The sequence below is a fragment of the Paramormyrops kingsleyae genome, chromosome 1 (assembly GCF_048594095.1).
Source record: "Paramormyrops kingsleyae isolate MSU_618 chromosome 1, PKINGS_0.4, whole genome shotgun sequence".
NCBI lineage: Eukaryota > Metazoa > Chordata > Actinopteri > Osteoglossiformes > Mormyridae > Paramormyrops > Paramormyrops kingsleyae.
Genome location: NC_132797.1, coordinates 65,314,098 through 65,329,323, shown reverse-complemented (window position 1 = coordinate 65,329,323; position 15,226 = coordinate 65,314,098). Strand labels below are relative to the sequence as shown.

General features: G+C 47.5%; 1 protein-coding gene across 1 annotated transcript; it reads right to left on the bottom strand.

Annotated features, from left to right (window-relative positions):
* Positions 1 to 56: 56 nt before the first annotated feature.
* gart (phosphoribosylglycinamide formyltransferase) lies at positions 57 to 13,302 on the bottom strand. Its single transcript, XM_023835519.2, has 23 exons — positions 13,235 to 13,302; positions 12,983 to 13,048; positions 11,691 to 11,840; positions 11,283 to 11,378; positions 10,638 to 10,812; positions 10,356 to 10,467; positions 9,524 to 9,592; positions 9,068 to 9,193; positions 8,825 to 8,912; positions 8,635 to 8,720; positions 8,119 to 8,287; positions 7,636 to 7,867; positions 6,783 to 6,877; positions 6,474 to 6,583; positions 6,152 to 6,350; positions 5,377 to 5,628; positions 4,286 to 4,438; positions 3,977 to 4,180; positions 3,473 to 3,628; positions 2,890 to 3,020; positions 2,649 to 2,790; positions 2,235 to 2,350; positions 57 to 544 (listed from the first exon to the last, which is right to left on the bottom strand). Exons 3-23 carry the CDS (start codon positions 11,833 to 11,835, stop codon positions 347 to 349), a joined length of 3,054 nt encoding a protein of 1,017 aa, XP_023691287.2. The 5' UTR covers positions 11,836 to 11,840; positions 12,983 to 13,048; positions 13,235 to 13,302; the 3' UTR covers positions 57 to 346.
* Positions 13,303 to 15,226: the final 1,924 nt, after the last annotated feature.

Genomic DNA, 15,226 nt, shown 5'->3' with positions numbered 1-15,226 from the left:
CATGATAGAATAAATGACTGAAGACAAACTATTGCAAACGAAGGAACATGAACAGGTTCTGCATGAATCCATTTATTAGAGAAATTGTGCTTTTGGATATTTAAGATGCTCATGGTGTTCTGTGTACTGGAATGTAAGAGAATCTGGAATCAAGCAGGTTTGCACACATCCTGGCAGATACAGGAGTCAGTAAACAAATGGGGCATTAATCAATGGCAGTTACCATGGTAACACCTGATGTCCCATTACTGAAAGATGTCAGTTCTAGGAAGGAACCATGGAATTTGGTTACTGGAGCTGTCTGTGCTGAGGGCCCAGTGGACATCATGGGTCCTGCCGTGGTGGCCTACACCTGTGGTGATGTGCTCCAAATTATCCGGCCATCATCTCCCAGTCTCACGGTCCCACTAGCCACCAGCTCGAGGGCTGCTGGGAAGACACGGTGCTCAGCTTCCTTCACACGCTCTGATAGGCTCTCCTCGGTGTCATTCACTAAGATGGGCACCGCCTCCTGTGCGATGATGGCACCGGCATCCACTTCCTCCTGCAGGTTGGGGGGGGGGGGTGTAACAGGCTTAAGTGTTATTTTTGGGCAGGAGATAAGCTGTAGTTAAGGATCTGGGGCCAGTTGCACAAAACACCTCATGTTAAGATTTTCCTTAAAGTCCGAGTTAAGGTCTCCTTAAAATAAAGTCGGTTGCACAAAAGACCTTAGCAACCAAACTAAGGGAAAAAAAATTAAGGTACCTCTAACCGTACCTAACTGCAACATGACTGAGTTTATGATAAATAATGAAAATGAATGAATCCCAAAAAGAGTGTTCTGCGACTGGGAGAACCCCTTAGATACGATTTGATTTTGCTTTATAAATTTGACTGGCAGTCAATTTATGATTGGTCCGCCTGTCTACAGTTGGATCACTCCACAACCCAAAGCGGTGCTCTCCCAGCTGCGTTGCGCTGCGGTTTTATGCTACGGGCTCGATCGTTCCAGGCTGTAATAGGCAATGTATCTCATGTCCACAAGTTAACGGTGTGCCGCGTCATTCACTGAATTTCAAACACCATTGCCCGTCTGTTGAACACTCTGGTGAAATTCCCCTCTAAACAAGGAGAGGATGAAATAGCGACACTCTTCTTTAATGTAGCCGGCTTCCCAAGAGTGTGCGGGGTGATACATAGGACCCACATCAGGATTCAAGCTCCAGCACAATATGAAGATCAATTTATCAACAGAAAAAAATCAATATTCAATCGATGTCCAGTTAGTTTGCAATCATGAACATAAAATAACTAATGTTGTAGCACAATGTAGACTTGAATTAATTTTCATTGCAATTTCCTCCCACATTCATTGTTTTCTGTTTGCTGTTATTTGCGGATCAAATTTACTTTTTAGTATGTTCTTTCTTTTATTGTATTCCTCCAAAAGTATAATCTTTTCCTCCGCTGACCAATTTGGCTTTCTTGTCTTCTTTTCTCCCATTTTTTTTTTTACTTTGTGAGTAACTTTGTGAGGCGATAACGGGTATCACAAGCAGGCGAATACAAGCATATGAACGGTCTCCATGGAAACGGACAATTTTACTGCTGTAAAATGTCTTTCAATGTTGTAAATCCCTTAAATGTTTTTCCTTAACTAAAGAAGCCTTTTAAGGGGTTCTGTGCAACACCCTTAAATCCCTTAACTAAGGAGAAATTAAACCTTAAGTGTCATACTTAAGGGGAAAACTTAAAGCGTTTTGTGCAACCGCTGGACTTTGTATCTGAGGAGTTTTGTTGGATCTGCAATTGATCTACTTTTTAAGTACTATAAGTAGGCTGATGGGAGATTAACTTACACAAAAATGTTCTGAGAGCAGAACAAAAAATGACTCTGAACCATTCAGATTGTAGATGTGGGTCCAAGCACTTAGAGGAGGTGGGAGCAGCCAATCAAATGTCATGGTCCTGCCTCTTCTAGCTGCTTAGACCCACCGGCTCTAATATCTGATTGGTTCTCTCTCTGAACCAATCATTTTTCATTCTGTTCTCCGAACATTTTTGTGTAAGTAAAACTTCCACAAGGTAAAGGCTTTATTGTACCTCAATTCCAAATGTGAAGTAGCTAGAAGTAATTATTTCCCCTCCCACAAAGTAAATCAGACCAACCCCACGTGGCCCAAAGCTTTCATGTTAAACTTGTCTCAGACCGGCCCCCGAATGGTTTTACCGGCCAGAGCGGTTGCACTCACCGCCACAAAGTGCACCGTGCAGCCGGTGAGGCGCACCCCCGCCTGCAGCGCCTGTCGCTGGGCGTGGACGCCCTTGAAAGAGGGCAGCAGGGACGGGTGGATGTTCACCAGCTTCCCTGAAACACAGCGGGTGGGTGGAGTGGGGAGGGAATGTTTATCACCACCGAGTAACATCAGGACACCAGCAGCACGTTATACTGTGATGGAGGATGGTGATGTCATGATGATTAACCTGGAATCAGTGATGGTGCACATGGGCTTGACCAGAAAGATACTTCACTGTTGAGTTGTGGTAAGAAATACTTTATATTTTTTCCAGCTTGCCTAGAACAAGTGTAGTAATGCTGCTGGTTTGGGTTGGAAGTGACCATTGGCTAAATGAGCAGGATGTCTAAACCGCCTTCGACAAGTTACCGTTCCACTTCCTGACGAAGGGTCCCGTGAGGATCCTCATGAAGCCCGCGAGGCACACCACCTCCACGCCAAACTCCTCCAGAACCTGGTCTATGGTGCCATCAAACTCTGCCCGGCTCCCATACAGCTTGTGGTCCACGACCTGCTTGGTAGAGAGGCCAGAAAGAAGCGGGGGTTTGGTTTGTGGCCCACACGGTATACGGCAGACATGTTAGGGCAGGGAAGGGAGGGTGCTGCTGACCCGAGTCTGGATGCCGGCCAGAGACGCCCTCTTCAGGCCCAGCACGCCGGGCCGGTTGGAGATGACGACTACGATCTCGGCCGAGCTGGACGGCTTCTTCACCTGATCTATCAAGGCCTGCAGGTTCGTCCCTGAGAGGAAAGGGTTTGGCGTTAAATATGACCTTTTTTTGTAGTGCTATGTATAGCTCACAAGGCAAGGAGGGTCTAGCATTTTTGCTAATCTTCGGAGTAGTGCACTTAAGTTTAAGTCCGTTTATTTTATAGCAGGCATTTTCAACTTGGAGTCCATGCCCCCCCGGAGGTATCTAGAGCATTTTTTTTTAGTACCAACATTTCACTGATTTTACAGCCAATTTAAGATTTGCATAAAATATTAGAGTTTATTAGGGGATTCATCATGTGATCACACATTACTGACAGCGGTTCCCTAACTACAGGTAATTTCCATTTCGGAGTCCTTGGTTTAAAAAAAGGTTACATCCAAGATGGCCTTCTCCAGTTTCACAGAAGGGACTTGTTTCATCTTTGGCGAAAGGTGCCCGTTGTAAGAACGTTCTTGAATATCCAAGATGGCTGCTCACCTGTTCCAGAGATGAGCACTGCCACTTTGGTCTTCCTTTGCTGTGGACCCCTGCTTCCAGGCGTCATCCCGTTCTGCGGTGAGCTGGCCGCGGGATGGTGGCTCATCCCTGCCTGGAGGCGGTCCTGCAGGTTCCGGATGACCACCGACTCCGCCCCTTTACATGAGGTCAAAATGATGTCATTTAGTGTCCCATTTAGCAGCAGGCTATTGCAACAGGAAGGACCCACTAAAAAATGAAGTGTCTGATTCTGCATGCAGAGGCCTAAATCCTAAACCCCAAAGCTGTTTGTATCCTTCATTTCGTATCACCTTTATTTACATCTGCATCTTTATTTGGAAATCTTTATTTCTAATATTTTATTCTATTTATTGTTTTTGTACTTTTGATTGTATGTTTAATTGCACATGTCATGCCACCACATTCTAATTCTAACACACCTTTTGTGGGGACCAGGCCAAATACAATTTAAAGGGTGCAGTGCGAGAGAGAGAGTGCTGGCACCTGGGGGCCGCCGTGTGACCGAGCCCACGATCCACGCCTGCTCCTGAGCCTGAACCTGGCTCAGCACCTGCTGGGCCTCCAGCTGGCCCACAACCAGCACCGCCCCCAGGCCGCAGTTGAAGGTACGACTCATCTCCTCCTCCGACAAGACGCCCTCGCGCTGCAGCCAGGAGAAGACTGGCGGGATGTTCCAGAGAGAGGCATCTGCAACGACGCCCCGACAGATACCATCAGCCCCGGGCCTTTTGGGCTTGAGAACCATCACAGTAGCAGCAGGCTAGTTTTTGCGGGGGCGGGAACAGGTGGTACCGAGGTGGACGGCCAGCTCGGGGGGCAGCACGCGGGGGATGTTCTCCAGAAGGCCACCGCCGGTGATGTGAGCACAGGCCTTCACACTGCCGCTACGCAGCACTGGCAGAAGCAGCCGGCTGTAGATCTTCGTTGGGGTCAGCAGCACCTCGCCTACCACCAAGACAGATTTAGCAAATGTTCACCAGTCCAGCTGGATCTCGCTGAATAGTTTACACCTCTAACAGGCTGACATTAGCCACAGAGACTTACACAGCGCTCCCTGGTTCTTCTAGGACAATCCCAATGGTACCTACAGCAGTGCCGGGCAACAAGCTATGGCAAGTTCACACGGCACGATTTTAGCCCAGATTTTTCATTTGCCGACAGTCTTTGTAAATCGCCGACAAAAGCCTCAGATCACAAGTAAATCGGTGCTCAAATGCTATTTGTGAATTATTCAAGGCGGCGACCCAACAGAGTTGCCACTGTGTCGCAGACACCCGTCAGATATCTAGCAGGCTAAATACCTGGACCAGTCGCAGCTCCAAATGATGCAGTGTGAAAATTGTTGTGACCTGGATGTGACTGGCAATGAGAGCGCAGGACACTGGGGAAACCGGGGAGAGGCGTTTAAAAAGGTATACGAAGTTTAAGTTTGCTTAGTAACTGTTCTTAGTGTTTAATGAAAAGGTATTCAATAAAATTGGTTAAAGTTATCTGTGGTTTGATAGACTCGAGGTATGTAATAGTGTCTCCTGGAAATCCTGTGCATACAAGGGTGCATTTGCCAGGCGTTTGTAAATGTAAATTAGAGACTGTCATTTGATTAAAATACTTAATTTGTAGAGCACACTAAATCAGAGAACTGTCGTTTTCCCGTCTCACTTCTCGCGTGTGTTCGTGACAAGATGCAGTTTGGAGATCAGACTCATCAGTGATTCCTCCTGGTAATTGATCCTGCAGTGTCTGACCCCCTGTCACCGGTCAGTCAGGTAGCGTGTGAATGTCACCGGCCACTGGCAGCCAAGGTCGCTTAGGGCGCCGCATGGGCTTGACCGCTACTGACCAACATCGTGTGTGAGTCACAAAGGTCCCGATGGACTGCGTACCCAGTGTCTGTCCTGGCTGTCCAAAGGGTGCAGGGGAGCTGTACTGAAGGCCCGCCCGCTCCAGAACCTTGCGCACCAGACTGAAGCCGTTGCTGTGCAAGCCGGAGGAGGCGATGCCGATCAGCTGGTCCCCCTCCTCCATGTGGCGCGGGCGCGGCAGGAGGCTGCCCCGCTCCACGGCGCCCACGCAGAAACCCGCCAAGTCGTACTCGCCGGGCTGGTACATGCCAGGCATCTCTGCCGTCTCTCCCCCTGAACACACACACACACACAGGTCTGAAGTTACATCCATGTCTAAGTGGAAAAACTCTAATCACAACATGACAACCATAACCCCTATCCGGTCCTAACCTTAACCATAAGTAACCAAACAAAATACTTTTGGCATTTTTACTTTTTTTGATAGCATTGACAGACCTTTGTGGGGGCCTATAAATGGATAAATGGGTCCCCACAATGTAAAAAAAAAAAAATATATATATATGTTTTTATTACATTGGGGGAAAATTTGGTCCCCACGATGTAATATAAACATAATCCACACACACACACACACACACACACACACACACACACACACACACACACACACACACACACACACACACACACACACACACACAATGAAACCAACAAACACTTTTCATAGCAGGTGACATTTACGCCACTCCCTAACATTTCCTGGTACACATGATATACCCTCATAATCAAATCTGGATCCCCAGAGTGATGGCAATGTCAGGAGTGATATTTAGAACTTGTTTGGAACCCTCACCAACCAATGCGCAGCCTGCCATGCGGCACGCCTCCGCTATTCCACCAATCACAGAGGAGGCTACATCCACGTCCAGCTGGCCACAGGAGAAGTAATCCAGGAAGAAGAGGGGCTCTGCCCCCTGGGCCAACACGTCGTTCACACACATGGCCACCAGGTCTTGACCCAGGGAACTGTGACTGTTACTGGCCTGAGCGATCTAGAGAAATAAGAGGGCAGCAGGGAAAGGGAGCCGCAGTTAGGGAGGGCACTACCAAAGCGTGGAAGGTCCGTGTGATGTCACAGCCCTTCCATGTTCTTATTCAGACTGGCCAAAAGGCACCTTAAGCTTGGTTCCCACACCGTCTGTTCCAGATACCAGAATGGGATCAGCGAACCCTGCGGCCTTCAGGTCAAACAGCCCAGCAAAGCCCCCAAGCTCAGCGGCACACCCTACAGGATAATCAGAGAACAACATGGTTTAAATTTTAAAAACCCTGACAGCTGTTTTGCTCATGATAAACACATCAGTGTAACTGAGGTGTCTGAGAAGGGATACCAACACACACACACACACACACACACACACACACACTCTTGGCTGAGTAATCCCTCATCCTCATTCCTTACCGAGTGGATCCAGGGGACATACCTGCGCGAGAGGTGGCTTTGGCCAGAGGTTTGATCATGTCCACCAGCCTGTTCCCAGCTGCAATATCCACACCACTGTCTCTGTACGTGAGAGTCCTGCACAAGGAGGGGGTGGGGGGGGGGATAAATCAGGAAACAAAGAAGCATCAGAAGTGTGGTGGTCCTCTGGAAATGATCTGCATTATATATCACTGGCCAGATTGAGACTCTCCCCCAAAAGAAAAACCCTTGAGGAAATACATTTGATTTTTTTTCCCCAAACAGCAAACTAATCATTCAAGAATAACACATTTAAATACCTCCCCCATATCCAATTTCGGCAGTATCTTAGCGGTTCAGATTTAATTAAAAACGCCTTCGATTTGAATTAAAATGGTAAACAAACTGTAAAAACAAGGACGTGAAACAGTGTTTGTAAGTTCCATCAAAGACAGAGGCAAGGTATTGTCACATACATTAGTTCTCTTGGACTAATTTTTAAGAATACTCATTACAAAAGGTTCAGCAGCATTTTATGACCCATTAACCGAAATCCATTGTCTGTGTACAAGTTGTGCTGCAGTCTTATACACCCTGACTAGCATTCACTGGATGCAGTACATGCAGTGTGTCAGTATAACTATGGCCTGGGGGTATTCCCGGATGTTTTAATGAACCTACTGTTAACCATTAGCTTGAAGCGCAGTATAATAACTCAGTTTGGTGTACTGACTCATCATGCCAATGGGAGATTTAAGCAGTTCATTATGACCCAAATATGAAGATTCTGGGATATAATGGAAAGCCTATGAATTACTGGTTTATGAGCCAGCGGTGTTGAAACAGGACTGCTGAGTGAGCGGGTCTGGAATCACCTGGTACCGCTCAGAAAGCTGATTGCTCGGTGCCCGATGTCCCGGCGGAACGCCGCCCCTGGGAAGCCTATAGCGGCCACGCCCTGGTTGGCCAGCTGGAGGGCGCTGTGGAGGTCTGGGCACACGCTGGTGACTGTCAGCACACGTCCGCCGCAGGTCACCACCCGGCCCTCCTTCAGGACGGTTCCTGCATGGAAGACCTGCAGGCCGAGCTCCTGTGCATGGGACAGACCTGGAGTGTGGGGGGGGGGGGGGGGCAAGGGGACCGCAAAAAGGCAACCTTAACCCGGCAAGCAAACTGCCAAAAATCACAATGATTAGACCGCAACACCTCCTGCCTCCTGACTACAACAAAAACACCACAGCCATAGGAACTGAGGTATCTGTGGAACACCTTAGGGGAAGGACTCCATACTGAAACCTGATTACCATTTCATGAGATGTGATTGTTATCTCCGGTGCCCCCTGGTGGCCTGGAGTTACCTGTGATCTCGACACCTTTCTTGTACTCGCTGGGATAGCCGCCGCTGGCCATGACCACAGTGACGGCAGCGCTCTTCTCCTTCCATTCGGGGGTGCTGGAGGCCAGCTTGCCCTGTAGGGTGTTCTGGAGGACCTCGAACAGGTCGCTCTTCAGCAGTGGCATCAGAACCTGAGCAGTGACATGGTTGGATGTTTCCAGAACATCAGAACGTACCACTTCAATTCCACCAGACGCACACCGTGATCAACAATCTTTAACTCTAGTAAAAACAATTAAGTCTAAAATACATTTTCTACTGCAATCCAAACCCTCCCCCGCACATCACAAATATATCATAATGAAGCCCTAATCTTGCTACATCCAGAATACAACAATCCCACATTCTTAACACAGTTGGGAAAATAAAAATGCTTTCCGACAGCATTCCAATTTTGAAAGCCAGGCCAGAGGCAGATTGAAATGACACTGGACCTGCCCAGAATAATCAAATGACCACCTGCCCCCTCCACTCTCACCTGACACTCGGGGTCGCCGAAGCGACAGTTAAATTCCAAGACCTTCGGCCCCAATTCGGTGATCATCAGGCCTGCATAGAGGACCCCTGAAAGGAGGGCAAGATCACGCGGGGGCGTTGGAGAGGATTATGGAGTCCTGTCACGCGCACGCTCCTCACCGGCCCACGGATGGGGTCACCCCCCCACTCACCCACATATGGGCAGCCTTCTTCCCTCATGCCGTCGATCGTCTTCTGCAGGATGCTCTCCTTGACCAGCCGGAGCATCTCCTCCGAAGCCTGGATTAATCAGCAGAACGGAACCAAATACATTTTTTCCCGGACCTTGACAGGCAGTTTGTTCCATAGAGAAAGCAGCGAAATTCCCAGCCCAATTAACTCGTTTCCAAGCTGGCAGTACGCCCGGCTGGAGGGAGCGTGGCGGGTACGGTCACCTGTGGGGCGGGGCAGTACGCCCCCATGCCCCCCGTGTTGGGCCCCTGGTCCCCGTCGAGGAGGCGCTTGTGATCCTGCGCAGGAGGCATCGGGGCGACAGTGAAGCCGTCGCTGAAACACAGACACTGACAAAAACAGTAGAAGGAGATGATGGAATAAAACACGTATTTAAACAGGCACCGCCTGTAATACCGGTGACAGACTCACAGTGACACAAAGCTTTTAATGATCCCTACTGAGGCTCGATGTAGCCGAATACAAGAGCTCTGCCCCTGAAACCAGACAGAAGCTTCAAAGAACAACACAGGAACATACAGCTTAGGTCTGCCTCCGTCGTTTAACGTCGACCCGAGGACAGCACTTAAATAATTAAACGGAGAGCGACTTCACGCACTCATTAAAATGTACCACGGACCAGATTGCATGTCGCTTGCGACAACTGAGAAGAGACTCACCGAAACCTCCTCTCCCTCAAGGAGCTCCTCGACCACCACCGTTTCCCCTGCCGAGCCAAACATCTTGTCCTTAAACGTACCCAGGAAAAAAAAAAATTATAAAAAATGCTGATCAGTCTCACACAAAAATATCCCCACAGAAACTACTAGGTTCTAGGAACAGAGGCTGCAACAGGTCACACTTTCTCCTAATTTTTCACCACTGAGAGACAGTCAAGGTTGAACGCTATATGGAATTGGCAAAGCCTAGAGCAGTGGTTCTCAATCCTGTTCCTGGCGACCCACCTGCCAGAATGTTTTCATTCCAACCCTACCATAATCAGGCTTATATGGTCCTCAATAGGCTAAAGCTGGTTACAGACCGAACGCGGCATGCGCTGTGCTCGCCGCGAGGCTTCTGCGCAAAGAGTAGGCGTGGTTTTCAAAACTCTCTCCTGTCATTTTGGCTCGCGGTCAGTAGCGACGATGTATATTTCGCTCTGGGAACTCAGACACGGACAATATAAGTTTTTCCTACATTTCGTTTTCTGTGCCCGGTTCGGTGCCTTGTTTCTATTGATCGCGAGACGATGCGTCACAGCGCGCAGCGGTCAAAGTTCGACAAAGGCACGTAGCGCAGAGTAGTGTTTGCCGCGGTCGGTCTGAAACCAGCTTTAGCCTATTAAGGACCATATAAGCCTGATTATGGTAGGGTTGGAATGAAAACATTCTGGCAGGTGGGTCATCAGGAACAGGATTGAGAACCACTGGCCTAGAGTCTTCCTGGGGAGACAGAGAGGAGGTTGATAGTGTTGCAGCCCATATGAAGATGCTGTCGCCATGGGATGCCGACCTTCATGATATCCTGGACAGCCTGACAGGCCTCCTCCTCGGTTCGGGCCACAATGACACCCTTCCCAGCTGCCAGGCCGCTCGCCTTCACCACCAAAGCTGGGAACGCGGCCCTGGGCAGACATCAGAACAGGATGGAGGGGTCAGGGGTCATCGGGACGTGTAGCATGCCGCCATCTACCACAGACAAGGGCAACATCCAGCAAAGAGTCTCGGCAACCCGGCTCAGGGCCTCGCCCTCCCTGCCGGGACCACGCCCCCAAGTCCCGCCTCCCGGACTGACCCCCGGATGAAGCTGCAGGCCTCCTGCGGGTCAGTAAAGGAACCCCAGCGTGCTGTGGGGATGCCGTGCCGGTCCATGAAGCTCTTGGAAAAGCTCTTGCTGGCCTCCAGCTGCGCTGCACGTGCTGAAGGTCCGAAGCAGGTCACACCAGCGGCGGTGAGGTCATCTACCATGCCTGAGAAGAGGTGCATGGAAGGGAGAAGATGGAGAAGAGGCAGCTAAATGATAGAAAGAAAAGCCAAGATTCAAGATCTTTACTGGCCATGTGCAGCAGAAGCTTTGGAAGGTTTAGTAGTCCAGCCTCAGGTATGAAAGTCTAAAGACAGGGTAAGACAATACAGACCCTGCAGAGCAATATAAGACCGTCCAAAACTGGACGACATGCAATCAGTGGCTGATAAAGTGCAGTAACACGTCTATAAAATGCATGTGGCGTGGATGAGACTATCAGGGGAAACATGGATGTTGGAAATGTGCATAGCTTGGAGAAAGAAGTGTTCAGATGCTTCGAGACCTCCTACCAGACTGCGGAGGCGTGAGGAGTTCATGGCCCTGATTTATAGACTGAACCTAGTTATGGCAGCAGTTAAGGTACAGCCGGTTGATGGAAGTCCAGTTTGTCATCTCCTGGAGAAAGGTTCTCACCTGCAGCCAGGGGCACTTCTGGGCCTACCACGACCAGCCCGACATTGTGGTCCTTACAGTACTGAGCCAGAATGGAATGGTTGCTAATGGACACCTCTGAAAAATAGAGAGGAAAGTCACATGATTAATCAAAAACTGTTACATTGTTAAATAATTCACAGTATACACCATTGGAAAAACATCCACTATACCCCCATCCCAATTAAGCTCAGCTTCTTTAGGTAATTAAAATTACATAATTGGATAGAAATAAATATATGTAAACGTAGGAAAGGTATTTAAATAAGTCCATGCACCAATGATAATGAATGAGATCTGGACATAAGCCAACAGAGATGTCACGTGACTTCCAAACATGTTGGGGCACACAAGGGTACTTTAATGGCGTTGGGGATCTATTCTGCTCACCGGAGTTAGACACCTTCCCACAGTCCGCAGTGCCGGCATTTCCCGGGGCCACCAGCACCTGCTGGACGTGGGGGGACTGCGCCAGCTTCCAGGCCAGGGCGTGCTCCCGGCCCCCGCTGCCGATCACCAGGACGCGTTCAGCCATGGTAACTGCGAACCGCAATCCACACCACAGACCGTTAACACCGGTGAGGCAAAGCCCAGACAAAGCTTATCTACCCAGCAGCAAATAAAGCGGAGTGATAATCCTGCAAAAACAAGCTTACATATCATATGCAAAAGTGACCTATTAAGACGACACGGCAGAAAACGTGTTTCTATTAAGACGTCCGCAACGAGTTACCGCTGACCTTTAATGCAGACGGGAGCTTAAATCCAACGCTAATAAAAACGTCACTTAGCAGCAGCCTGCTATCAAATGAACCGCTGGCCCCTCAGCGCGATTGCATGAAGCACATTTTTAAACAGGAACAGCAATAGATCTGAGTACAATTCCTACACAGAGGGTGAAACTGCCAATTAAGCTACATTCTGCAACTAATTTTACAGGACAAATGCATTATTATTATTTTCACTTAGGTGAACAGTACCCGGTTTATTGGTCACGCACGGGCCATTCATTCACTGGATGTTATTTTTTAATACTTTAAACAGTGAAGAGTCTGCTGATGAAGCAGCATTACCAGTATCTGTGCACTTCAGTGCAAATGCACACATTCAGGTTTAAAGATGCGAGATGCATGATCTCAGCAAGTCGATTTGCATTCACAGCTCACAACCTGAGTGTCTATGCACGATCAGAGGTCAAGCACACGATTTTTAACCCGGTTTCACCACAACTTCATCGTTTGGGCTGTGAATATGGGGGGCTAGGGATCCGGGGCTGCCCGACTCGCCGGACTTAGACGCGGGCACGTTAATACGCTGCAAGCCGCACATGGTTCTCAATTAAGCTTCTGCAGTACGTCGCATGACATGATGCAACAAAAACGCATTTATACACTAAAGTTCAAATTCAAGTATTTTTACACAAGAAAACTCGTAGTTTAACGCTTGTTAAATACCCTGCCACATGTTTTCAAAAAAAACAGGAGTATTTTCAGATTGGTAACATTTAAAAGTGAAAACAAATTAATTAGTGTGAGTTTGTTTCGACCTGCGGAAAACGATATACAGGCATGCAATGACTTGTAACAGGCTAAAGAAAAACACACCAACCAGGATCGTCGGTTAATCAAGGCAGAAAAGTCTAAACAAACTGCAAAAATATCTGAAAGTAAGCGTTGTCTCACCGTGTTGTCCTCTGCAAGTCTCTCCACCCGTAGCTTAGCGTCCAGATAGGTCCTTCCCAGTCCTAACTGGGGAAAATCAAACAGACCAGCGTTAAGCGTGATCGAATAATTCGGAAACCACGTGGGTTCAATCTGATGCAAAGCGGAGCTTTGCAAGATTACAGCGCATGCTTTTAATTCTTACAATATACGTTTATCGCTCGTCTTAAAAAATATACAACGTATTTGTGTGTTTTAATCACTGAAACTAACTTTTATAAACTTCCTTATGTTTCATGAATTCGAGCTTTATAACTGCGCAAAAACTGCACCGCCACTGATCTGTCTATCGTGTGGATACACCGGCGCATCGTCGCTGTGTGCTTTCATCTATCCCCTTGGTATGCATATCAGACTATTTGCACATTTGTTGCGCAACAATGATACAAGTTACGAGCTATTGGTCTGTTCGGCCTGTTTGATTCACCCCCGCATCCCTTCCAGTACCGAGGTGTTTACTGGAATAGCTGAGGTCACCTGGATCTGAGCTAGGCACTGACGCGTCGATGATTTTTATAAATTTTTAGTGATTGTTATATGATAGACCGATTTCTTTTTAGTTAATTCGCTTCCAGAACTAAAATTAAATTTTGAATTCTAAAATGAAAACATATATATAAACTGACGTCATATTTGTCTTATAAAAATAACGCGTAGGTCGAAATAAGCGCATTCTTTTTAATGAGAGCAAATCTCGTTGAAGAATGCTATGGGCAAATAATATGATATTAACTTTTTTTTTTTATGGACACAATTTTCTGCTAATATGATCGAGCTATTGCTATAACTGTAAAAACTGGCTAAGTGCAGAGATCAGTAGAAATTAATACGAATAGTTGTTTAAGTGGTTTGCTACATTTAGAAATACACAGTAAACCATTCAAGGTTCACCTATTGTTTTCTGTTTGCATTTCAACCTTATTTCGTTTCTGTCAGAACACTGAAATACAGCGATCATGATGCCAACACAATCTGTATCACAGTATCCCAGAGCATGTCTGGAAAAGACAGCAGGGTTGACAATCAACTTTCCCACCTTTGTGGGAATCAGTTTCCCACCTTTGAACACTGTCAGTGGGTTAATGTTCCTGACACTGGAGGGTTCTCTGCATGACACATCATCATCATCGTATGTGAAGCGTTTCTTGTTGAAAGAGTTGGAAAGAAAACACCTGGATCTGGACCTGGCCGGGTGTCATAATGGAAATGTTAGGATGATTCAAAAGGCAGGTGACAAGGGCCCTAAATAATTTGTAACATAATTGGATTGGCTTGGGTTGGGGGCCCACTAAAATACGCTTTCAAGGGGCCTAAAATCTCCTGCAGTGCGCCTGACTGACTTTTCAGCATTACACATTAATAGAGTCATGCTATCTGAAAACCATGTCGGTACCAGATGGTGTAAGGTTATACTGGTTTAAAGTTAACACACTTGCAGTTTGGACAAGAGCAGATAACAAACCGATAATCAATCAATAATCAATATTTCTGCCGGAGTGCAAGACATACTGTGAATACCCTCTCCTTGTCCCTACTGTCTGTACGTCACACCATGGTCTTGGGGAAATGTTATTTCCTGCCACTGTATACCTGTATATGGATGGGATGGCAAACAATCACGCATGATTTGAGTAGATATGTGATGTACAGAGTGAGTGAGAAAAGTGACAATTATTTGAAAGACAGCCATGTTTTCACACAATTGGCATCACCTTGCCCAGCTCCTGAAGCCATCAATCATAAGTCTCCTGTTAGGGAAGCAAGGCCTGAAGTGAGAGGACTTTGTAGGCCCTGGGTACCCTCTGCTCTGCTACTGGGCCATGGCACAGGTGGCACCATCATTGGAGAACAAAGTCTGCGGGATTCTCCAGCTAGCAGAGACTTGGCACCAATTCTGACTGTATTCTACACTCACCTAAAGGATTATTAGGAACACCTGTTCAATTTCTCATTAATGCAATTATCTAATCAACCAATCACATGGCAGTTGCTTCAATGCATTTAGGGGTGTGGTCCTGGTCAAGACAATCTCCGGAACTCCAAACTGATTGTCAGAATGGGAAAGAAAGGTGATTTAAGCAATTTTGAGCGTGGCATGGTTGTTGGTGCCAGACGGGCCGGTCTGAGTATTTCACAATCTGCTCAGTTACTGGGATTTTCACGCACAACCATTTCTAGGGTTTACAAAGAATGGTGTGCAAAGGG